Source organism: Hippocampus guttulatus, chromosome 16, assembly GCF_054856545.1.
Source record: "Hippocampus guttulatus isolate MCC_2025c chromosome 16, RoL_Hgut_1.0, whole genome shotgun sequence".
Taxonomy (NCBI): Eukaryota; Metazoa; Chordata; class Actinopteri; order Syngnathiformes; family Syngnathidae; genus Hippocampus; species Hippocampus guttulatus.
The window spans coordinates 9,894,179-9,920,032 of NC_141276.1; the positions used below are offsets into that span (position 1 = coordinate 9,894,179).

The 25,854-nt window shown below is 45.1% G+C and overlaps 1 protein-coding gene across 3 annotated transcripts; it reads right to left on the minus strand.

Moving 5' to 3' along the window:
- Positions 1 to 1,070: 1,070 nt before the first annotated feature.
- shisa6a (shisa family member 6a) lies at positions 1,071 to 25,641 on the minus strand. Of its 3 annotated transcripts, none has more exons than XM_086133873.1 (9): positions 25,617 to 25,641; positions 23,508 to 24,251; positions 18,418 to 18,578; positions 16,712 to 16,801; positions 15,144 to 15,212; positions 4,638 to 4,703; positions 4,256 to 4,276; positions 3,787 to 3,915; positions 1,071 to 3,231 (listed from the first exon to the last, which is right to left on the minus strand). In XM_086133873.1, the coding sequence occupies exons 2-9, from the start codon at positions 24,074 to 24,076 to the stop codon at positions 2,612 to 2,614; spliced, it is 1,725 nt and encodes a 574-aa protein (XP_085989999.1). In that variant the 5' UTR covers positions 24,077 to 24,251; positions 25,617 to 25,641; the 3' UTR covers positions 1,071 to 2,611. The 3 variants fall into 3 exon arrangements, with proteins under 3 accessions (XP_085989999.1, XP_085989997.1, XP_085989998.1); XM_086133871.1 differs by having other exon boundaries at positions 4,638 to 4,706; XM_086133872.1 differs by lacking the exon at positions 25,617 to 25,641 and having other exon boundaries at positions 4,638 to 4,706; positions 23,508 to 24,364.
- Between the last annotated feature and the right edge of the window lie 213 nt (positions 25,642 to 25,854).

Genomic DNA, 25,854 nt, shown 5'->3' on the forward strand with positions numbered 1-25,854 from the left:
GGCCCCTTCATTAACTTCAAATGCTAATTCCTTGGCTAGCAATCAAAGCGATCGATCACCCGGGATGCAGCGCGCTTGCATCGCCATGGCAACAAAGGTCACCTTGGCATCTTTGAAAGCTAACTGCACCTTCCGGCTGAAAAGCTTCCAAAAGTGAAGCGTTATGAATTTGCGGAAACGGGCCACTCAAGGCCTAGCTCGGTCCGCTGCACATGTGATTTCTTCTTTTTTCACTTTTCAGTACACGAGCAAATACTTTTTAATGTCGTCATTGTTGAAGTTGTGTGTGTGTATGTGTAATTTTGTGGGGGAAAAATATTTTCATTCATTTTGAAATGAGTCTGTTGAGATCCGAGTTGAAGTTCTCACACCACGCTCGTTGCTCAAAACACTCAAAAGTCAAAGCACGAATTCTGAATATGCAAGGTGTAATTCTCAGGTTTCTTTTGTTGAGTTGTGGAATAGCCTTGAGCAGCTTGAAGCCTTTTTGATGAATTTGAATCGATTTCTGCCAAGTGGAGAATATCCGACAAGGTTGGCATTTTGCGCCTTTGTGGGGCGTGAACATGGCCAAGTTGATTTGTTGCCAAACAAAGCAGCTCCTCTCATTCCCTTTAAATGTCGCTGGCGATAGTTTTTAACATGGACGAAGTGCAAGCAGACCTCCACAAGTCGATGATGTCAAGTTGGCCAGGAAGATCACAGATGTATGAAGCAGGCGTTTAGAGCCCGCCTTCTGACCTGATCGGGCATGTCTGGATGACAAGTTCACATTTTTCCTTGGAAGAAAAGGTCCAAATTGTTTTCCCCACAAGTGTCAAATGATTCCCCAAGATGTCACACCACAATTCTTCTGACCTGTGAACGTGCACAATATTCATTCGGTATCCTTGATGTCCATGTGCTACGTCCCCACGACTAATGATTGTTGCAGCGAGTGTAGTTTGACCTCACTAGCAACAGTTGTTCTGTCAGTCGATAGAACTAGTACAAATAAATAGCGAGTAAATCACATCAAAAACAACAAAAGTGGAAGTGACAGCTGTCAGTCAATTAACGTAACACTCATCGAACGTAATAAGTGGATTTTTATTGAAGTTTGTTCGAGAAGTAATAAGATCAAGTGAACAGCAATCTGGAAAGCTGATTGGGTGGAAACAAGAGGAAGAGGCGGGACTTAAAAGATTCCTCACACACACACGCACACACTATAGGTATAAAATCAGCACGTTTTCTTAACACGCGTATGGAGCTCCCAACGAATCAAATGTGGGTTGACACAACTGAGGCGGGAAACAGCGGACATTGTGAAAGGAGCCTGTTTGGCCGCCATTTCTCGGATTGTTTCCGCAAACCCTTCGGCGCGGAATGAGCCAATCATAGCGATGTCAATAAACGATGAACGTGACTCAAACGTGAGTCCTATAAATCTATTTAGTCAAAAGTCTGCATTAGAGAAAGGAAGAAAGTTAAATCCGAAAAGCATTTGCAAGACACTTATTTACAATATTGGAGCAGAACTGCGTGAATGCGAATGATGATGTCATCTTCGATGGCGTTGTTAATGGTAATGTCAGCACTGGCGTGAAGTCTTTTGAGCATGAACATTAATAACGTCATCAAATGAGGCAAATGATAATGACATCACTAGCATCTGGAGTGTTAAAAAACAAAATTTTTTTGTGGCGAACAATAATGTCCCTAAGATGGCATTATTGTAGCTATTTGCATTTTAGCTAGCATTGGTGTGGTAGCAGGAACTCTAATAATGCTAAGCATCATGTTGCAAATATATCACTTGCATTAGCATACATCATTTGAGTTAATGATGCTGTCATGCTAGGATTTGCATGACCGCTAGTGATAACATTGCATTCATGAAGAAAGTGTGATTGTAATATTTGGCATTTTAGCTAACAATGACATCATTGCCAGCATTTGCATAAGAGCGGGAATGCTAATAACACCAAAACTTTACATTTATATTAGCTAATGAGGAAATCACTAGCATTACCAGGCTGCAGGAATGATGAGAATAATGTCATTATGATTAGATCACGTTATCATTTCACAAATGCTGACATCATAGCTAGCATATGTGTGCTTTGGAATGAAAATAACTTCAAAATTATGTTAGAATTAGCATTTTAGCTAATAATGACACATCACTAGCATTAGCGTGACCGCAGGAATGCCAAGGATCACTTTGCAAAGATAGTGTCATTTTAGCATTTCTGTGAATGCTGACATCACCATTAACAATTGTGTCCTGTGGGAATGAAAATAACACTAAAATTGTGGGATTTTGGAATGAGTACTTTTGCGAATGATGACATCATCATTCGCATTTTTCTGACTGCAGAAATGCTAAGAAATAAATAGTAAAGAAGACTTTATTTTAGCATTTAGCATTAGCAGTTTAGGTTATGATGACATCATCACTAGCGTTTCGTGGCTGCGTGAACTCGGACATGTCGTCTTTGCGCAGCTGCGTGAATGTTCAAAAATGGCGGATCGTTTGCCATGGCGAAGCCCTTGTGGTGCTGTTTGCTGCCACGACAGGAGGCGACTGAAAGTGGACGAGCAGGGACAGGAAGTGGTCCCTCCGCAGTTAAACGGTGACCTCGTTGGTCCCGTGGTGATGTCCCGCACCGAACTGTAGGTGGTCCACAGTGTGCGTCCGGCGCGAGGCAAAGGCCTGCCTCTTGGCGGCGCTGGCATGTGCGTTTACGCCGAGCGTGTTGTAAGCGTCGCCGGGCTCGGACAGCATTTTACCCATCCGGTGGCGCTCGTGGACAGGCGTGATGGGCATCAGCATGTCGGCGTGGGACATGGCTCGGGCCATGGCTTTCTGCCGGAACTTGTCACGGCGCACGGCGGGAGATAGCAAAGGATCCTGGGAGCGCAGGCGCTCGGCCGACAGCAGCAGTTCCTCCGACGGGTGGCGACCGCTCCCGTGGGAGGTGGCGGCGTTGCCGTATGAAGGAAGTCCGTGGTCCCCGCGGCGAGGTGTCCTGGGCGGGGAGAGGACGTGGTCCTGTGACATAGCGCGCTGGACGCGGCGAGGACGCTGACGCTGATGTTGTTGTTGATGATGATGATGGTGATGATGATGTTGATGATGATGCAACGGCGGTTCGGCGTTCAGTTTGGCCATGTGGGCGTGGCCTCGGCCGCCCAAATCCGCATGGTGACGCTTCCTGCCGTAAAAGTCATCCACTTCCTTGTCACCTGACGCACAAAAACAGTGGCGTCAGATGCTCACTCTGTCAATGGCGGCGAGGCAAACTATGTTGTTTGTTGAGGAACTTCATGCAGTGCTTTGTCACCATCCTGAGGCATTTGTAGCTGATTTTGGTGGGGGTGGCAATTACTTGCGCATTTTTGTTTTTCGTGGCAAGGATTGGTTCCTCTCCTTGCCAAAACCAGAGAGAGAACAATAATAGTATTTACCCCATATAAAGTGGAAACTTGACCTACGACTGCTCCAAATGACTGGTTTTTGTACCTATTGCTTGATCGATGTTTTGTTTCAAATAAACTGGTCACCTGTAATGTCAAGATACATAGAGACAAATAATAATAATAATAATAATAATAATAATAATGAGGATTCTACGAATATTTTCACATTTGCGTGAGAGACGAGTTTTGATTTCAGCCTTCCTAACATACGAAAACCCCCCAAAACAAAACAAGCAACAAAACGCTACGTTAGCATTAGCAATCTATGATATACTGTATGTGTGTGTGTGTGTGTGTGTGTGTGTGGGGTGGTGAATTTACTCAAGTCAGCAGAGAGTGCAAACTCGTAGGAGGGCGGCAGGTGGGTAAGATTCTGGAAGGATCTGGACAGCGACAGGTCGTATGGCTCAGTAGCCGCCGTCAGGATGTTGTTGCTCCGTGGCGCTCGTTCTGCCGAGCATCAGCATACCGAGAATCAACATTTCAAGATAGAAACGATCAGCATTTTCAGAATGGTCACAATCCCATTAAAAGAAATGAAAAAGTCATTGCAAAATATTGATCAGCGGCAGGGCAGCTTTAAAGCAAAACCCCCAGTCTAGTCACACTTCATTATCATAAATGCGGAAAAATTGGCATTAACGTGACACTCTGCTTTGGGTTTCTTTGCTGTGTTTCACAAGTTAAGACTGGTAAAAATCAAGCATGCAATTTGTTAATGGTGGGCGGGGCCTGTGAGTAACAACGGACACACAAAGACAAAATGGCGGCAGCGGCGAGGAGGACTCACCGTGTCGCATGTGTCTGTTTGCTAACAAAAGCCAAAGAAGAAGTGTCAATGGACACATCACACATCAGAGCAAGCAGATGCAACAGATGAGCTGAGAGCACTTTGATTGGATGCTAAGCTAAGTGCTATGATCATTTGGTGATGGCGTGACATCACAGTTAGTTTTTTTTTTCATAGCACATTTTAGCAAACATGAGACACAAGTCGTGGTGAGGCGGAGCATCGGTGATGAACTCGGAGCAATGTGATGCCAAATTAACTACTTAAATCGTCCGGCAATACCGTGAAATCATTGCAGATAGCTACAAAAAAGACGTTTCATGTGAATTCTCGTCTCTTTCAGCATTCAAGTGCAGACAAAAAAAAATTTTTTTGGTCTTACCCAGCTTTGGCGTGAGAGCAGTGAGGTCCACGTGGCTGTGCTGGTAGTCATGGCGATGGTGGTTTCCTGCTGGTACAAAACACACGCACCCAGAAAAAAAATCAATATCATTTTCGCATCATACAACAATCTGGATTCAGAGTGCCAGTGACGTCAAAGCGGCACACTGAGCTGATTGGCTAGTGGTGTTTAAGATGACAAGTGCAACAGAGAAGTTGAAACCCATCAGTTGTGGTGCGCGAACAGGAAGTAAAAATGTAACAACCCCCCCACCAAAAAATAAAAATAATATGCATGTAAGACAATAACGACAGTATATTTCCATTCAAATGTTCACGTCCTTATTTGGACAAGACAGGAAGTTGACGTCTATGCTCCTGGGAGCGGCGGAGCGGCCGGCGAGGATAATCACAGATTTATCTGATGTCTTCTTTCTTATGTCAGAAGGAACATCACACAAAGCTGCCACTATCTTCGCCGAGGGTCCACGAGTCCATCGGTGACGCTGATCACAAAGCGTGGGCCAAAACTGGCTGTAAGCAATCGAGTTTGACATTGAAAGCAAAAAGAGTGCTGGCGCAACCATGATGTTGCACTTGCAGTGTAAAGTGGAAAGACGATGCAGGGAGTTGATGTGTACGTGATTAGAATGCAACAGGAAGTAGAAAGGTTCCAGTCTACACGCTACTACCCAGTTGGTGGCGTCCAATCAGATGAAGGGGCTTCCTCGCGGCCGCTCGGTTCATCAGAAGCTGAACTGAATCTTCATTGTTTTAAGACAATTTTTAAAAATGGGCGGAGAGGGAGGCAGGACGCATGAACATGGGCCCAAATTATACAGCAAGTCGGCCATTTTGGGCGATTCCACCTAGAAAGTAGTTTTCATGAATATCACCAAATAGGGTGGCCATGACAGGACACATAAAAGTCAGCAGGATCCACACAAGAAAAAGAAGAGAAACTCCAAATGTCATTTGGGGCCAATTCCTTAGATTGACAGCCGGAGTTCAATGTGGCACGTCATCATTTATGAGGCCAATTAATGCCCAGAAACACTTGCTGCAGCAGCCTCAACGTACACATTACATAAGTTGAGGCACAAAATGTTCGGATGACGGCATGTTGGTAGTAAAAAAAAAAAAAAAACGAAGGCGCTCCGGTATGTCTTAGATGCCAAGACTCCTGCTGTCATTGAACATCCACTTTTCACTTTCATGTTGTTCCCGTTTGTCCGTCTTCCGACTGGCTGCTAATTAGACGATCGCTCGCTCGCTCTCTAGCTCCTCAGCAACATTTTTTCATGTAAAATACATCATGGAGCCTGAGAGGAGGCCAGACACGCACACACAACAGGGAATCAAAGGTGCAAGGGAGTTAATGGACCAAAGTGATGAGCTAATGAGCCCTCCGTGCCACACGGCTTCCACTCGTGTTCAAGATCAAACGTTATTATTGACAAAAGTATCAAGAAAATGTCCGACACAACCTGACTCGTAACATTCGTTATTAATGACATTGTAAATATGCCAAAGACTTTTTTTTTTCTTATTTGCTCCCCACACGCAGGAAGTAGCATCGCTGGTTGTTAAGTATTCGAATGCTGCTTGGAATATTTATCAAAGACATCTTCACAGCGTGGAACAATCCATCACATAATAATCATGACTTGGTGAGTCCTGCTTTTGCGTGCGCCCCAACAGCAGCGAGTCACAGACAAAAAAAAAAAACAAAAACAAAAATGACATCGCAGGAACAAGACAAAGAAAAAGTCGTCTTCACATCAAAGTTCGCCACTTTCAATTTGCTGCTGCTCGTTAACCAGAAAAATGAGCGCGTGTTCAAGTATCATGCTTTGCTGTTGAAACATCAGAGCCGCTAGCGCGAAGCTGGGGCAACGCAGGGAGAGGAATTGCATTAGTTGTGTTGTATTATTTTGTTATGTTGATGTTAACTGTTCTTTTGATGGCGGCGCGGGCACCCGCGGCGGCTCCGCTCTCTCCTGTGGTTGAGAGCAAAGTAATTTCATCCGTGCTGTATGTTGCACATTTCACAGTAAAGTTGACTTGACTTGAAAAAACAAAAAAAGTAGAAATACGGAAGCAGCAAAAAAGGAAGTAGGCAATACAGGAAGTGGGAATGCACAAGGTGACGACGTTGCAGGAAGTGGACACAAGAAAACAGAAAGGAAATGGAAAACAAGTGATGAAGACGAAGTGAAGAAGAGGCATCGGTCAAAAGCTCCTGGGATGTCTTCATATATAAGTGGGGCACTGCACGTGGACGTGCACGTCGCGGCACTTAAAAAGAGCAAGTCAGCTGATGTCTATATTTGCTCAACTTGTCACCAAACACAGCGCCTACTAGAGGCCACTCATCTGTACTGCAATATTCCCCCTTTGGCTGGATTCTGTTTAAAGTCAACAAACATCAGGTCCTCTTGAGATCTGTGGGCAGATTTGGGAAGTCAATGAGTACAGATACTTTGTTATTGTACGAAAGTAGATTTTTTTACGGATCTGTACTAGGAAATACCTGAAGTAGAAATGTGCTAGGAGGGCAACGCAGGAAGGAAAAATGGGCAAAGTGAGTAGCCACCATTATTTTCCATGACTCCCACGGTTGCAAAAAGGATAATTGGGCCCACTGTGGACCTTTTCACTTCGGGGTGTTCTCACTTTTGTTGCCAACGTTTTAGACATTAAAGTTACTTTGAGGGGCCAAAGTATGCGGTTGTACAAGCTCCACTGACTACATCCTAGTAAGTCTTTTTTTTTGCACAAGTATCCGTAGTTCCACTTCGGTACATCGTGTGAGTGCTCTTGCCACCTGTGTCTGCATGAAATATCCTCACGTTAATTGTCAGCATCCCATAATGCAACGGCAAAGTAAGTAAAGCACACGAGGAGCTGCTTATGTGCTGAAAAGCAAAAAAAAAAAAAAAAAAAAAGGACCAAGCCACACAGAAGTGGAGCACATTCACTTTATTCTGCAGCGAGGACGTAACGACCCAAATAGGGTGCACCCAATCACCTCTTTTTTTTAATTTATTTATTTTTTTTTGCGTGCTGCTCGTCTCTGGTGACTCAACGCGGATGACACCGAGATCGACGCAGATTTCAAATTACGCTGACTTCCTCCCGTTCTTGATGCTTATAAGCACCTCAACTCAAACAGAAAAGTCCACTTGTTAGAATTTAGCGGCTAGTCAGACATCGGGGAACCACACTACGCATCTGAAACCAGAGAAGAAGGTGGCTGAAAATCATGGCTAGATCGCCGTGGGCCCTGACATCACATTTTCTATACAACACTTAGCATGACGCTAACATAACTGCACTACCGCCCGAAGCGAAAACAGTAACTTACACAGAGACGGGAGGAAGGCGAAATGTTCAAAAAAGGAAATACATATGAGAAAGGAAGGAAGTTGAGCCTTGCAACAGAGGAAGTAGACAAATGCAGCACAGGAAGTAACGATGGGAAAACACAGGAAGTACACAGGCGTAACCCAAGAAGTAGAGATGGGCAGAAGTGGAAGAATAAGTCGAATTTTGGTACGGCAAAGTGGGCCAGGAGACGACAAGTGGCAAAGATGCCGTTTTGTGGCTGCCAAAGCCCCGCCTCCTACCCCCCCCCCCCCCTCTGCCCCACCCCTCCGGTAAGGAGGTCAAGCGCTCTTACGGGGAATTTAATTTGCTTCGCTTTCTCCCTGCAGCGTGCCCTCTTCCTCACTTCTCACTTCTTCTTCTCCGTGTGACATTTTTACCGACACAATAAGGAAGAAAGAGAAGAATGACACCATTCAGCGAGTGGCACACTTCCCGAACATTGTGTCAAACTCCACTTTTTTTTTTCTTGATGGAACTAAAGCAATAGAAAATGAAGCAGTTCATTTCATGGATTTATGACCCTCAAACTGGCAGCCCCATACACCCCAAACCCCCCCCCCCGCCCAAAAAAAAAAACCCATACACGTTTCCAAGTAAATTAAGGTCGATTAAATTAATACTGAATGGCATAAAATCCAGATTGGCTGATTTATGACTTTATGTGATGTTAAATTTTGTTGTTTAAAAAAAAACAAACAAACAACAAAAAACGTTTTGATTGAATTATGACTCTTGAGTGGTGGCTCCAAACGGGTCAATGAACAATAACGTCCAACGTGTGTGTTTGTGTTTTGCCAAATTAGTTGATTTATGACCATTTCCAAGCGGTATGTTACCATCAGCGTAAAGCTGACCGAACACGACTTGCAAGTTTCGACTCGAGTTGTAGAGGTGAAGGTGCTTTGAAAACATTTTGCCGTCACGTGTCGCTTTTCACACGCTTGTCATAATGCCGGCCAGCCTCTTCCCAGGGACACCTTCGACAGCTTTGACATCAACCACAGAAGAAGAAAAGAGCTTGTGTCAAGGTGTGCCTTTATGTGAGTGTGTGTATGCGTGTGTGGAGCAAACGTGTTGGCCTTTCGAAAGAAGGAACCGTTCAATAAAGCCCTGACAACAAAGACAAAGCTTTAAGAAAAAAGAACGTACTGTTCTACGGGGGTGACGATAACAACTCACACACTCAAAAACAACACACGTGTGCCTGTCACTCATGTTGAGGAACATCGTGTCAATGTCAAAGATTGGAGCCCGTTCAAAAACTTTTGTTCAAGACACCAAAACGGGAAATTGTACAAATACCCGGTTCCGTGGTCAAATGGTCACCATCCGAAACGGAGAATGATCAAGTCATGTATCAAACGGCGCAAACTTTTCACCGAGAAAATCTCAGCCAAATCCGCCCCGCAATTTGTGAACAAGATCAACAAGGCCTCAAAAATATACCGAATGTATCAGAATGTAGGAAAGCAAACTTTTTTTTTGATTCAATAGTTGGTTCATTGATTTATAGGAAACAAAAAAAAAGGTGATCAATTAAAGAAACAAGTTGACATAGGCAATGCATTTAGTATTTGTCAGTAAACAATTGCTTCATCGGTTGATTTAGGGCACATGAAAGGTGGATCGATTTATTATAAGTTCAAAAATAAGACTATTAATAAGACAAACAAGCAATGTACATTTGAGACTTTATTATTATTATTTTTTTGTCAAAAGGATGCGCGTACATGACGCGCGCGTTCGGCTGCATTAGTGCCGACGCTAACGCTAATTAGCTTGTTCGCATGCGTCTCACAGACGTGAAGAGCTTAAAAGCCTTTGAGTTGAATTGATTCCCAAGGTCACATTAGACCCACGGCATGATGGATTGGGACTTGATTGAATATTACAATTCGGAATGCATGACGGACGAGTCGACTTGTTTGTTTTAGGTGAGCGAGTGCTCGCAGCCTTTGTGATTAATCCGTTAACATCGCTTGATATTTTCAAATCAACTTTGACTCGCCCCTCGAAGGAGAATTGTCACGTTTGTGATGAATTTCATTGAACCGCGAATTGAGATTTGCTCGCACGTTTGGATTCCGTCTCAGCTTGACACAATTGCAGCTGATTGGCCGAGTGTTGTGACACACGAGGAGTAATGAATTCTTAGTCATTCAGCGGGATTTGACTGGAAGTGCAAACCAGGAAGTCTAAAAATGGATTTTGGCTCAAGTCAAAAGTGAAATTGTCACTTTGATCTTGACTTGCCGCTGCTTGTTTACACGTTTGACTGCTCCGAACGACGTGCTTGCTTGCATAATAGCACACTGCAACTAGAGCCCGAATCATGCTGCCCGTGTGTCCTTTCCTCCTCTTCCTCTTTTTTCTTTTTTTTGGGGGGGTCGGGAGGGGGATATGTGCTTTTGACATGGACTTTGTCCACGCGAAAACAGAGACGATCTATTTCTTGTTTCTTTCTCAAAAGTTTCCCTACACACACTGAATTGTTTTAAGAAATGCGAAAAAGACAGAGAAAGAGCGGGATCGTTTCACACTTCATGAGAAAATGAAGCGCAAGCAGAACTGGCTTACACAACTACATTACAGTGACAATTCATCAATCACCGAATTGAAAAAATTTGCAATTTTCCATCCATTTTCCGATCCGTTTCATCCTCAAAAGAGTCGCAGGGGTGCTGGAGCCTATCCCAGCTGTCTTCGGGTAGTAGGCGGGGGACACCCTGAACCGGTTGCCAGCCAGTCGCAGGGCACACAGAGACGAACAAGCATCTGTGCTCACACTCGCACCTAGGGACAATTTGGAGTGCTCAATCAGCCTGCCATGCATGTTTCTGGAATGTGAGAGGAAACCGGAGTACCCAAAGAAAACCCACGCAGGCCCAGGGAGAACATGCAAAGTCCAAACAGGGAGGAATTGAACCCGGTACTTCTGCACTGTGAGGTTGATGCGCTAACCACTGGACCGCCGGGCTGCCAAAATGGCAATAAAAAAAAAAGAAAAGAAAATTGGGCCTTGCCCACAGCTACTCAACCTGCAGACTAGTTCACGGCTGAGCCAGACACTTAACGTGAGCTCACAACAGACAAGTAAAGACGCCCTGTGACACAAAGTCACAGATACTACAGTGTAGACTGTTGCGGAAAATTTAGATAGCAGCACTTCAGATGCCTATTTTGTATTGCTAATCTACAGAAAAAAATAAGAACAAAATAACTGTGTGAAGGCTACGTTGCAGATTTTCTATTGCAGGGGGGTTTTGGGAATATAAGCACCACGATAAATGAGGGACTACTGTACCAGCTACAGTAGAACGCTATACATTATACAGTATACATTAACACAAGTACGATTGAAGGAGAACTCACACTGCTGGCTGCTGCGGCGTGACCCAAAAAGGAAGCAACAGTGGGAAAGTGAAAGGAAAGAGAAAGGAAAGAAAAGCGTCCTCATGTGGGCCAGCACAGATTGTGTGCTTCGGGGACACCACAGGCTCAAATAGAGCTTCGCTGCATGGGAGACCAACACGTTTAAAAAAAGAAAAAAAAGAAAAGAAAAATCACTTTTTGAAATGCAGGCTCTGGAATGTATCTTTCCAAGCATCGCAAGCAGAATGTCAATAATAAACAGAACCAAAATGTTATTGCCGCAATCGTGCTAACTAACAACTGGTGGAGAATAAATCAATGAATTAAAATTTCAAAAATTGAATTCATAAGCGACGAGTTTTCTTTGCATTCAGTGAAGCCGCTCTAAATGGAATCAGTTCTGTTCGCTGTTATTTTTGTTGATCTTGTTGTCATCGGTTCATCTGGTTGGTCTCCTCGGGCTGACGGTGATGATGTTGATGATACTCCGCAGCCCCACCAGATCACAACTTCAATTAATTTCACAGTCGGCGGCACCAGCACTGATTTATTGTGTAGCATGTGTGTGCGTATGTGTGTGTTGTTCTTGCGTGCTTCTGGACAGAAACAAGCGACATGAAGGCCAGCGCGAAAGGAATTTTGAGAAATTCAGCCCTCGGAGCCAGTTTGACTTCGCAACATGGATTTGAGTAACCCACAAGAAATCTCCACTACACCATCCTAGAAAAGACACAGGACTCACACATTGCTGAGTTGCCCTAAACATAGTGGTCATTTAGGCTCACTTTGGTCGTTGCAAGATAGCATTTGATTTATTTATTTTTTGGGGGTAAATTGGGTCGATGTTGATCATAAGGAGACCCACAAAAAAAAGTTTCAAGATGCCATGTCTGAAAAGTTGGCCATGTAGGGTCACTTTGTTTAGGGTGGGGGAGGGCATGGTTATCCTGAAAATTAAGCAGTATGACATTTGGTAAACATGTTTGTCACAAGTAGATCCACAAAAAAAAGTTCTATGAAGGCATGCCTGCCAAGACCAGAAAGTGTGCCATTTTGCTTTGAAATGGCCATTTAGGGTCACTTTGGTCCTGTCTAGGCGTCACTTACTTTCACTGGAAAATTCAGCTCTTGAAGCCATTTAGCACCATTCAACCCACAAAAAAAAAAAAGTCTACAGAAGCCAAACCCGAAAAGATGCAGAGAGTCTGCCATTTTTCCCCAGAAGTGGCCATTGAGGTTCAATTTGTTTGTTAAAAAGGAATTATTTTGATCAATTCTACTCCTGCAACCAGTTGCACTTGCCGACCTAACATTTTGCTGATACTGTATGTCTATCAAGAGTTAGACCCACAAAAAGAGTCTAAAGAAGCCAGGAAGTCTATCATGACTGTTCAAAGCAGATATGTTGGGCTAATTTGGACTATTTCCAGGGGACCTTCAAAGACAAACTTGATCTTAAATTTTGTCAGATTGCTACCAAATTCAAAGTCGGCACAAGAGACAGATGAATCACACTGAATTGTAAAAATAATGCCGGGATCCGAGAAAGACAGTCCATTCCACTGTCGAAGGCGTTCCTCATGTTTTTTCATTGCTTATTAAAAAAACATGATTGAGGGGGGCGGGGGGGAGAGCAGAGTATATATACGGTCATGTTCCTTGTAGTTCTGCGGAGATGAAGTGTGGCGCCGTGTGTGTCTCTCAGTGTGGATGTGTGTTCGTGTCGGTGTGGGATGAAGGGTCACAGGAAGCGAGTGGGCAGCGGCTTCCTTCATTCACAGCAAACATGACTAATGACGCCAACCTGCTGGTGACTTTAACTTCGGGCGCAATCATCAGCATCCTTTGTGTGTACATCGCCCGTGTGTACGTCTGTGTGTGTACGCATGTGTGTGTGAGACGTCTGATTGCAGCCGTACACCCACTGATGATAGCCCCTTTGTGCAAAATTGGTACATCAAAGACAGAACAGAAAGACGGTGCATTTATTGGCCTTTGCTTTTTACCCCCGAGTCGGCTCTTCAGATAATGACATGACATCAGCACCGGCGTCTGATGTGATAAACCAAACTTCAAAGTCCCATTTGGGCATTTCCTTCCTTCTGTCTCTTAAGGTCGCAAGTTTGTGGGGGGACTTTGATGGACATATTACTCCAAATACTTTTGCCTAAACTCCACACTGTTGATTTCTACAGCTTTTTTTCTCCAAACTAACTGTATGTGTCTCAACACTTTTGCTTGTTCCAAAGACCACATTTCCTCAAGTCGTCCCGTTACTTTAGTGCCAACTTAAGATTTCACTTCCCGTTGGCGTCGAAATACTTTTGCCTTTCCGTCTCAACACGAGCATTTGTACAGTCCACAAAAAGTGGAGCTGACAACACATGAGCATGCACAGTACTTGCACATCCATGTCCTTGCGTCGCGGTCTCTCATCACGTATATTGACGTGTCGCAGGATTCAAAGGCGCCAAACGTGACATTTGGGCATCGCTCACTTTTGGATCATAATGGTGACCGGTCCAGGCTGCACTTTAATCCGGCCCGACATACATGAGATGACTGTACATACATGTTCTGTGTTGCCATGGCAATGTGTTTACATTCTGGCTCCCTGCCTGCTCATCACGTGCCGCTTATGATTTTGCTGCTTGACATTCATGCGGTCCGTTTGCATGCCACGCACGCACGCACACACACACACACACACACACACACGGAGTCTAGAAACGTTTGCACAACATCTACTTCAGCTTCTATTGCACGCATACATAAAACACTACCAACATAAACTATGATCAAATTCAGGAAAGGCCTGATTTTGACATGATCCCAAAAATGATCCCGAGTTAAGATCTGGTGGTAGAATGTTTGTATTAAGATTGTGAAAAACAATACAGTTCATGGAGTGAATGGCGAATGCCATGTAAAAGAGGCTCTGACGTTCAATTTGAGCCATGCGGGTGACTTGGCATTTCTTAATTGCATGTACTCCAAGAAAGGATTTGCCAAAAATTTGGCCAAGAAAGATGATTCTGCGCAAGACACAATTGTGCTTACTCCAAACATCGACTTCATTTATTAAAAGTGAGTTAATTGTTTTAAAATGTCACATGAGTTACACTCACTATGGAGCCGCTTTGACATTTTCACACACACACACACACACACGCACACACACACACGCACACACACACACACACACACACACACACACACACACACACACGCATATACCGTAAATACATATATCTATCTATGTGTTTGTGTGTGTGTGTGTGGCCTTTCCAAATGCTAACTTCATTTCTTACTTGCGTCAAAGTAATGGTGCAGCACCGCTTATTGATGGAAGATAACTTGTATTGTTTAGTAGGCCGATTATGTTTTGGGCTATAAGATGACTATTTGTGTGCAAATTTGAAAAGTATATTCAGATGGAGAGAGCGGGCACAACTCAGTAAGATGCTGTAATATGAGTTGTTCTTTGCAGAGGATAAAAAATATATATGCCTGTGAGGATTGTTATCTGTGTCCCTTCACTGTTTGTGTTCAAAGATCCACTGCTTGAAAGGTTATAACACCACAACCTTGATCCTAGCTTGATTAGCCTGTCTATGGTATTTTGCATTGTTCGTTAGCATTAAGCTAGGCGGACTTTCCAATGGCAAAGCTCTGCGGGGGTGGTGTTTGAAATACACGTGTAATTCGGTTTCGTGACATTTGCGGAAACAATACTTGGACGTACCGTAGGAGACGGGGAGGTCCAGCTCGTTCTGCCAGGACATCTGTGCCGACTCATCGATGGAGTGCTGCGCTGTAACAACAAAAACACGATGAAGAAGAAGAAGACGACGACGGCGTGTGGATGAGAAGCTGATGAATCAGAGCGGAGAACAATGGCGCCCGCCGTGACGCATTCACACTAGCCGCTGAGGGAGTGTCACTTTGTCACACGCAAGATGCCACTTCAAGCTTCCCCGTGAACCAGCTGGCGACAGAAATGTCACCAACGGCCACGGCATTCAAACGGACAAACACACCAGAATAAGGTACCTACGGTGGGTGTCACCATTATTACTTTTCATATCCTTCGCGGGCAAAACTTCACTGCTCTGATGGCTTCAGTTCAACCATCTGCCGTTGTGATTGTCGCAAAGGATACAGACCGCGTCAATGAAAATACTGCCGAGATGCCCCGGTGTCAAACTCCAGTCCTCAAGGGCCACTATCCTGCATGTTTTAGAAGTTTGCCTCCTTCAACAGACCTGATTCCAATGATCAGGATTGTTATCGGGATTCTGCAGAGCTTGGGGATGAATTGATCGTTTGAATGAGGTGTGTTGGAGGAAAGCAACAAAACAGGCAGGATAGCGGCCCTTGAGGACCCAAGTTTGACAAAATCCAACTGAACAAAATTCAAAGTGTGTCCAATGTAGACTTGAGGATGTTCTTGGTCTTCTTCCCTCCCATCCATTCCTTGTATGACCCCCCCCCCCCCCCCCAAAAAAAACCCATATCTGATATTTGAGCGTTCAACATGGATCCGCCGCCCACATATCTTTGGTAGACCTGCTGACGATCTTGTTACTTCGTCCATGCAGAAAACGTGATTGCCTTCACCTCCTCGATTGCACGCAGCGGCTCCTTCTCCCATGGAAATCACCACATCCACTCGGCCTTCATGATGTCCTATTTCTCCTTAAATTGAAGAAAATCTAAATGGCTCTGAGAGCGAATTTAATTTGGGCGAATTCCGAGGCTTGTGCAGTACTTTGACGAACTACGGAATTTACTCAAATCAGAAGTATCTTAGACAGTTGCCCAAGCTTTTTATTTATTTATTTTTTAATTACACCATTCAATGTGGGCACAACATCGATTTAATTTGAGTGTTATTTTTCCAATCCTCCTAAAACAATAATGACAAAATATTTTACTTGTTAGCGGCAAGGTGGTCGACTAGTTAGCATGTCGACGACCTCACAGTGCAGAGGTGCGGGGTTTGATCCGGCCTTCCTGTGTGGAGTTTGCATGTTCTCCCCGTGCCTGCATGGGTTTTCTTGGGGTACTCCGGTTTCCTCCCACAATCAAAAAACATGCATGGCAGGCTGACTGAACACTCTAAATTGTCCCTAGGGACGAGTGTGAGCACGAATGGTTGTTCATCTCTGTGGGCCCTGCAATTGGCTGGCAACCGGTTCAGGGTGTCCCCCGCCTACTGCCCGACGACGGCTGGGATAGACTCCAGCATGCCCCGTGACCCTCGTAAGGATCAGCGGGTTGGAAAATGGATGGATGGATCTAATTGGTTACCTTTGAGGTGTCCTCGTCCGAGTGTCACAAAGCCTGACGAGATGAGCATGTCAGTGCCTGCGCTGTGAATTGTCTCCATCCCATAATGCTCTGTTGACACACACACACACACACACACACGCACACAAGCTGGTAACCATAGCAACATGCCGATGCCATCACTACATTAGGTACACTTCTACAACAGGAGCGATCACAATGTGGAGGAGGTCCCTTTCGTTTCGTGCTTTTTAATGAAGGAACTGAGTCGCTTTGGACGCCTTCCATCTTTTCGCCATTGAGAAGCCGAGTGTCCAGACAATCAAAGTGTGGGGGTGGGGGGAGCGCACCAATTACACCCCCAAAAATATACTCGTCTTCTCTCAAGCCAGCATTAACCAATAGTGTGCACACACACACACATCCGTCAGCATGATGGCGGTTGAGCGAGGCGAGAGAAAAGGTTTTATGCAAACGAGCCAAGGCTTTTCCTTCACACACTGAATTCATATTCAATTCGTCTTTCACAAAAGATCGGCCAGGACAGAAAGGTTAAAGGAGACGTAATGTGCCAATTTCTGTGCAATTGAAAAAGAATTCTCAAGTGCGTTCTTCAAATCTCTGCCATTCCAAGGTCACAAATCCACAAAAGATCAAGAGTGGCGGCACACTTAATTCATCCACTTGTCCCACTTGGCTTGAAATCGGTCGGTTTTGGATGGGTCTGGCTTTTGTTTCCATGATAACCGGTGGGTGGCGCTAAGGCGTCGCGACGCAGCGAGGGCTGCTCAGAGTTGTCCACTTATCCACATTTTCGGTACCATGATAACTTGGGTCAGAGTTAGGGCGTTGTGCCGAAACAAGGGTGCCTTGGCGTCGGCAACTTAGGTGCAGTTTCGTTACCATGACAACTTGGGGCAGAAGCGCGTTACAGCAGTGCGAGGGGCGCCTCGGTGTTTCCACATGTGACGTTTTCGCAAGCAAACGACAATGAAAAAAGAAACATAGACACTTTTCTGTGATGCTTCCCCACACTTGTGGACACTCTGAAACGCGCATCCAGATTGCAGATGAACGGTGCATGAAGCAAAGCCACCAACTGAACTATACAGTGGTAACTTACAAGTTTCAGCAACATGCTTGAAATTCATTTCACTCGTATGTTCAATCCATTTTCCTCAATGAAATGAATTGAAAAGCCGCTAATCGGAGATTGCGAACATAGGACAGCTAAGTGTTTTCACTGACAAAAGCCAAGTCATCAAGCGATGACGTGAGCGCGTTAGCCTTTTAGCTGTCACGTGGCTACCCAAGTGTCACGTTCCAGGGAGGTGACACCATCGAATCTGGGACGCGCTATTAGGGCACTCAGCAAGCGGCCGAGAGAGCTGATCCCCGGAGCACCGATGGAAAAAGTAGTTTAGGTGAAAAAGAAGAGCGTTCGCACCCCAGTTTGAGGGTTCACACCGAGAATGATTCAGTCGGACGCGCGACTCGTGTTTGATTCGTCATGTTCCCGACGCGCCACAGTTGGCCCATGGTTGTCAATCAAACAACGTCGTCATGGAAAGCATATCCTCAAGATTCAATTTATTGGCCTGCTTGTTCAACTTGAAAGCCGTTTATTCCAATTCTTGATAATGAGTGATGACAAAGAGTGTACAAGTAGACCAGCATGGACAAGTGTTCCAAGACAAACAAACAAGGAAGACAAGCAGTGTAGTTACCGTGGTTGGAGGACTTGGCGTGCACGGGCGTATAGTTGTTCTTGGCAGTCCGGACGGGTGTTTCGTCTTTGGGCGAGCCATCCATCATGGCGTCCATGTTGTCGTGCTCGTATTGGGAAACGGGAACAGGGCCCTGCTGCCTTAAAATGTCCGCGAGCGCTCTGAAATCAAAGATGGACGGCTGCTGAGAAAATGATCCAACTACACTGGAAACTGGTCCTACAATGATAATTAATCTGCCCAAAATAAATCCATGCAGTAATAATAGCCTTTGTTTGCAGATGATAACGAGATTGCTGTGTGTCTATGTGTGTTGCTGCACCGTTTTTGCTGAACAGGTCCAGATGATGTACATGGATGGCATCACTGTGGGTTTTTTTTTGGGGGGGGGGGGGTTGTATCGCATGGATTGTTTCGAATATTGCAACATGATAGTGTTGGTATAAAGAAGTGGATTAGGTCAGCTAAAACTCCACTGAAGGCTCAGCTAGCAAACACATGGCCCGCCACCACTGCATTATTCGAATGACAAATACGGGCCTTGTCTTAACCGCAGCGAAACACTGCACTAATGTGTTGACACGATTCTCCAGGTAGAGAGTCCTGGAAGTTGATGAAGTGTAAGTCATTACCGGCATGTTTTTGTGAAAGTGTGTCAATGAGGACCTAAAGCCAGCGCATACTCCACTTTCCCACCAGTGTGTGTGACTTTCGGTGAGTATTAATAGTGTTTCCCTTCCAGGAGGAGAACACTTGAGCTCAGCCCGCCATCGCCAACGCGAGCAGCCTGATTCGCCGCGTCCCATTTGGGTGCAACATCGAGTGATTCGGGGAAATTGGCCAAAGGTTTTCAGAATCAAGATTTATTGACCTAGTATTATATTATAGTATTATATATACCCGTGATTCCTGATTGATGTGTTCTTTGTATATTTATCACACATAATTTTAATATCACATACAGGCAACGCAAGGAAATCCAAAATGCAGTTTCTAAATGCCAATTTAATTTATTTAGACAAACAAACAAAAAAATCCAAACCTATCTAGTGTTGGCGTATAATTGGTGATGAGTCTTTCAGATCACTGAGGAGGAATTTTGGTCCACTTTTCTTTGCAGAATTGCTTTACCAATTTCATATTGGAGGGTTTTCTAGCATGAAATGCCCGTTTAAGGTCACACCACAGCATCTCAATTGGATTCAAACACAGCCACTCCAAAACCTTAATTAGTCGTCGTTGCACTCTTGGAGGAATTTTAGCTGGTCGTGCACTCCTGGGAATGTGCGCCAATGTTCCCAGTTTTATCCATTTGTGGATAATGGCTCTGACAGTGGTTTGCTGAACCCCCAGAGTTTTGGAAATGGCTTTGTAACCTTTTCCAGATTGATAGATTTCAATAACCTAAAAAAAAAAATTATTTCTTCTTGGATTTCATCAGAACGTGGCATGATGCATTTGTTTCTTGAGATCTTGTAACCTACTTCACTTTGTCTGATTCAACAAATGCGGTGCTCGAGTGTTGCCTGTGAAATTGAACTCAGCTTTCCCAAAACTGTTGTTAGTTAGTTACTTTGTGGGTTTAACAGGAAGATTAAGATTAAGATTAAGATATCCTTTATTTGTCCCGCAATGGGGAAATTACAATCAGAATTCAGAAAGGAAAAAAAAGGGAGGGGCAATTACTTTTTCACAGAGGGACAGATAGTTTGGGATGTTTTTTCAGAATCAGAATCAGAATCATCAGAATCATCTTTATTGGCCAAGTATGTAGAACACACAAGGAATTTGTCTCCGGTATAACACGCTGCATTAGTATCATCGTAAACAACAAATCATTGAACCATTTTAGAGTAACCAGTAGCAGTATTTGTAGTACAAGAAGAGTAACTACGTCAGTGACTGTTTAAGGAGTTAATGGCTAGAGGGAAGAAGCTGTTTAAGTGTCTACTGGATTTGGTGCGCATGGATCTGTAGCGTCTGCCTGAGGGGAGTAGCTGGAAAAGGTGGTGGGCAGGGTGCGGGGGATCCAGGAGGATTTTCCGTGCCCTTGTCTTGATTCTTGCAGTGTGCAAGTCCTCAAGAGTGGGTAGGGCGGTGCCAACGATTTTCGTGCCTTAATAAATTAAATTGGCATTTAGAAACTGCATTTTGTATCTCCTTGGGTAGTCTCTTTGTTAAAATTGGTTTGGTGAACTGAAACCTTTGCATGTGATAAATATGCAAAGAGCACAGAAATCTGGAAGGGGGAAAAATACTATTTCACAGCACTGTATGTCTACCAAGCGACGTTAGATATTTCTGCGCAATGCATGACGGGATATATTACTTTTCCATTGACCATTGGGTGTTGACTACATTGAGACGCACTGTGGGATACATTGAGGGCACTACATAGTGGATGGGGAGGGATTCCTCACTCAGCCATTTTCTTGTTGTATTGGATGTCAATGGATGGTGTACCTAATCAAATGGCCGATAGACACGTGATCACATTTTGTTCCTCTCCTGCTTCTATTTTGGCCAAATTGGGCACGTCTGGTCCGTGACGCGAGTGCAACATGAGAAGGCGCAAACACACACAGAAAAGCGCAAACACACACAGTCAGGCAGGCAGGCAATGCGTGTGTGTGTGCGTGTGTGTCTCTCTCTCTCTCTCTCGGATACAAAAAGCTAATCAATAAGGAGAGAATTCAGCGGTTTAGTCGTGCGTTGAAGGTCACACAAAGCAAAAGGTCTGCCAGCGCCTCAACATTCTGCTCAGCCGCTCGCTCGCTCACACAATCAGTCACTGAGAGGACGGAACACAATTAAAGACGTTTGCTTTGGTAGCAGCTGCTAGCAGCAAAGTCACCTTTTTGGATATGGATTTGGGGGGATTTTGGTGAAAATGGTCAAAGTCTGTGAAAGTGAAGCGCTGAGAATACTTTCTGGACCCACAGTATATATTTTTAATAACAGGGATCAATTGTAAATCCTTAATTTAAAATTTTCTCCCCGTCTTTAGAGGGTGTTGTGTGCAGAATTTCTGTACTGCTGTGAAATTCTGCACACAACACCGCATAAGGACATTTCTTTTAAAGTTGACAATTTAAAAAAATGCACGACATTAATTTCCCTGATACATTCTTCACACAACTTCAAGGAAAATCCAAAACTAAGAAATCACAATAAACCCATTTTGTGAAGAAGGATGTTGTCATTAACACTGTAAAAATTGAACAAAATATTATTCCCAGCCATTTCTTGTTTGTCACTTTAGTTTTATATAATGCACCCCCGCCCCCACACCTTTTCACTGCAACGTCATATAGATGAAACAAATCTGGACACACAGTTATTAAAACAATCATTCCATCAATCAATCAAATTGAGCTTGGACGCAACTGAATCTTCACGCTGGACAATTTCCACAAAGTCTTCCCAGTAGAGTGTAAGCTGTTCTCGTGGCTTCTTGTCCGTGTCCCAATACTAGTGTCCACACGGTGAAAGCTGCGTGTGCGTCTATATTTCTGCGCCTTCGATGTGTGGTCAAGGCGAGTGACTCAGCTGAATTTAAGTTAGTGAGTCATTTAGCAAGGATGCATGACGGGAGGCCGATCAGGTGTCGATGTGTTCGCTGCTCAACTTGGTGACCGCGCTTGAGTCACCGCTGACTACGTCGTAGTCGCTTATTACCAAACGGCAGTTTCCCTCCCCGACAACGACGCCAACAATGAGCACAAATAAAAGCAAACCCAAGTTGTTTTCTTGTTGACATCAACAAAGCTAAATCAGCACCATGGTCCTGTCCTCTTCACAGTAACAATGAAACTAAACTCACTCCGCCTTGAAAGTACTGCTAATGGAACAGCAGGGGGGGGGGGGCGGCATTACAACTGTTGGTTGTAACACAGCAGGGGCCTTGCAAATGCTTCATTAAATTCACTTTATTATTACGACTATGATTATTTGACCACAGTCACCTCTGGGTTCTCACTTTTGAGAATCAATTAAGGATATCTGACCTTATCTGAAAACGTTTTTTTTTTCTGCACAACAACAATCAAAACTAAACAAGTCATGTTCTGTAGCACAAAACATCACTTAGGCCTTTTCTTCCCCCAACAACAACGAAACAAATCCCGTCTTCAAGAATAAGCCCTCTCCATTGAAATGAAGCAAGACAAGTCATTTTCTTTCACTGCAACACGCGACTTAAATTATTTTGTTGGCCAATGACATTGAAACAAAGCATGCCAAAGTCTTTGGTGTTCTTCTCCAACACAAAACATCACAGCAAGTACAAATGCATCTTAGCGTGTAAGTGTGTCTGTGTGCGTGAGTGCCCGAGGCGATGTCGTCAGTGCGTCTTTCGAGTGTTGTTGTGTTTGCGCTCGTGATGAAGCCGAGCCGGCCTCGGGACTCAAAACGCCGTCGTTCTACAAACATCTTAAGCAGCAAGACTATCAATGGCGCTTTGCGTTTTACAGGCTTCTTGACACGCACGTTCGCACGCCGTGTGATCATCGGAGACGCGGGCCTCATCGCATTCTGGCACACTCGTTTTCATGATGCGTTTGTGAAGTCTTCAGATTGTGTCCGATTGGGAATATCGAAACCGTGGTTCGTAATCAGAGCCGATACTGGAACTGATTTGGATAGAATCATGACACTGTTTAATTTATTGTCAATCTCCATATTTCATTGACTTTTTTGTGGGGATAGTTTTGGCTTTCTCGCTTGCTTTGTCATTAAGTCGTGTTGTCATCACTTGCGGAAATGCTGTCGAAAACACAACATTCATCTGCCTTGATTTTTGTGTTCTGCAATTTATGATCCGAATCTGGACATGTCATTTTCATGACTTGATTTGATGGAAAATTGGTAATACAATGCCATGTCACAGTTGGCCATAACTGTGATTTATGAATATGTTGTCAATCTGCCAATTTGCTTTTTATCTGTCTTAATTTTGTCTTTTGCTCAAAAATCATGTCAAGTTTGACGTTTCAGTTCCATTCTAGTGACGATTGGTGGGGATAATCCCTCGAGTTGTGATTCCTGCCCCGTCCTCGAAAGCTCCCGCGTGCGCATGCGCGTTGGCCCACCTGTGCACGTTCATCTCCTGGGGGGTCTTGGTGGCCTTGTCGTAGGCCACCTTGGCAGAGATCCCCACGGCGACCACCAGGGCCACCACGCCACAGCTGATGTAGACGGTGGTGTTGGTCCGATCCAGCTCGGGGTCGTAGGCGTCGCCGGTGGGCGCCGGCGATGGAGGCTGCGTTTTGATCCAATCGGGCGTGTTGTAGTTGGTGCAGAACGTCTGCACCAGGCGCTTTCCGCGATCGGCGCAGCAGAAGCGCAGAAAGCAGCTGCCGCAGCAGAAGCGGTGGTCTGTGTTGTTGCAGCCAAACTCTTTGTCGAACTGGCCGCTCACGTCGTAGTAGCCCAGGCACGTGTCGTGCTGGAGGGCGGGGGCCCGCAGCTGCGTGACCGCACCCCACGCCGGCACGGCCGTGCTCCCGCTGGCCCACTTGGGCTTGACGGAGGTCCTGGCTGCCGGTGGGCCGGCGCCACCTTTGGGGAGCCGCTTGTTGGCTGGGGCGCAGCCGGCGTCCGGGGCGAGCAGCAGCAGGAGCAGCGGCAGGGGTGGCAGGAATGGCAGGAGGGGCTTCATGCTGCTCCGACCCCCCGCGACCTCCCTGGTGTGGACTCACTTCCGGGAGATCCTCGCAGGCGTCTTGAACGCGGGTGCGAGTAGGCGCGCCACGCCGGAACATCCGCGCGCCCGGCGCCACATCCTTCGACACGCACGCGCACTGGGGTTCGGGCTCCTGATTCTGAGATAAGTCCTACACAGACGAACACAAACATTTGAATCAATCACCTCTTCATCATTAAACACCCTAGTCGTTTTACTAGTGCACCCTACTGAGCAGAAACGTCATCCAGTAGTTGGGGGAAAAAAAAAACATCACTAATAAGGCAGTTCTACTTGTGTGCTGAAAGGTGAAACAGGAGTTGCGAAAACGATCACAGGTAAAACGATCGTGCTACTAGTGCAGGTGGTCTTTCCAGTAGTGCACAAACATGTCAGACAGTGGCAAACCAACAAGAAAAATAGTCCTAAGAAAATCAATCTACTCGTGCATCGTCCTCATTCTACGACTGCAAAGAAATGTCATACAACAGTGGATACAATGGCAGCCGTTTCACTCGTGCATGATGTTCTTCTACTATACGATACAGTGGTGGAAGTATCAAGTATCAAGTACAACTTTATTGTCAAATGTGCATACAGCGCAGATGAAATTTCCTCCCTCTTAAACAGACAACAAGAGGAGCCGCTGCGGGTGCTCGCGCCGCCATCAAAAGAACACTTAACATAAAATGACAAAATAATACAACACATAAAAACAGACATGACATGACACTAGTAAGACAATTGTTCTATTAGTGAGCCCCAGTTGTTTGACTCGTGTGCAGAAAGGTCGTACGATTGTGGGAAAAACATTACTACTGGAGTAGTGAGACAGTCGTTCTACTAGTGCTCCCTAATCATTGAACGAGCGTGCTGAGCATACAGTGGTGGTCAAAATGTCACGAGTAAGACGACGTCGCTCTTCTACGATTGCACTTCAGTTGCTCTACTACAGTGCAGGAAATTTACATCTTAATGGAAGGCAGGAGTGTAAAAAGCAAAACAAAAATGACCGCAGTAAGATGTTTTGCTCGTGTGCAGGTGGGTCATTTTATACGCGACTGGGCAAAATGACACTAGTGAGATGAAATAGTTGTTCTGCTAGTGCGCCTTAGTCGTTCTGCACTGCAATGTTGGACAGGAGTAACCGTAGTCGAAGCGCAAGGCAGCACGAGTGAGACGATGTAGTTAGTCTACTAGTGCACCCTTGCCATTCTACCCGTGGAGCAGAAATGCCATACGGTAATAGAAGTAGACATGGAAGGCAGTATTGAGAAAAAAAAAAGACACTTGTAAGAAGATGGAGTGGTTCTACTTGAGCGCAAAAATATGATACAGTAGAGGAAGGCTGAAGTAGAAAATCATTTCACTGGCACATCTCTCGCTCTACTGGATTGTGCAAACAAGTTGATGGTAAGAAAATCAGACGTCACTTTGCCCTCCTTAAAATGCCTTCCAGGAACCTGAAATGAAGAAGAACGCAAAAAGACGACGACAAAGAAGAAGAAGAACTTACCAGCGGCTTGACTGTTCTGATGAGCAAACTGAATGAGGAGGGAAGGAGGGAGGGGTCAGGTCTCTCCTTCCCTTCCCTCCCTCGCTTCCTCCCTCCCTCTCTCTCTCTCTCCCCCCGACGTCATCATTCAGGTGGTGCCTCTTCCCTCTCTCCATCCATTTTCTAATCCGCTCATCCTCACGAGGGTCGCGGGCTTGCAGGAGCCTATCCCAGCTGTCCTCGGTTAGTAGGCGGGGTG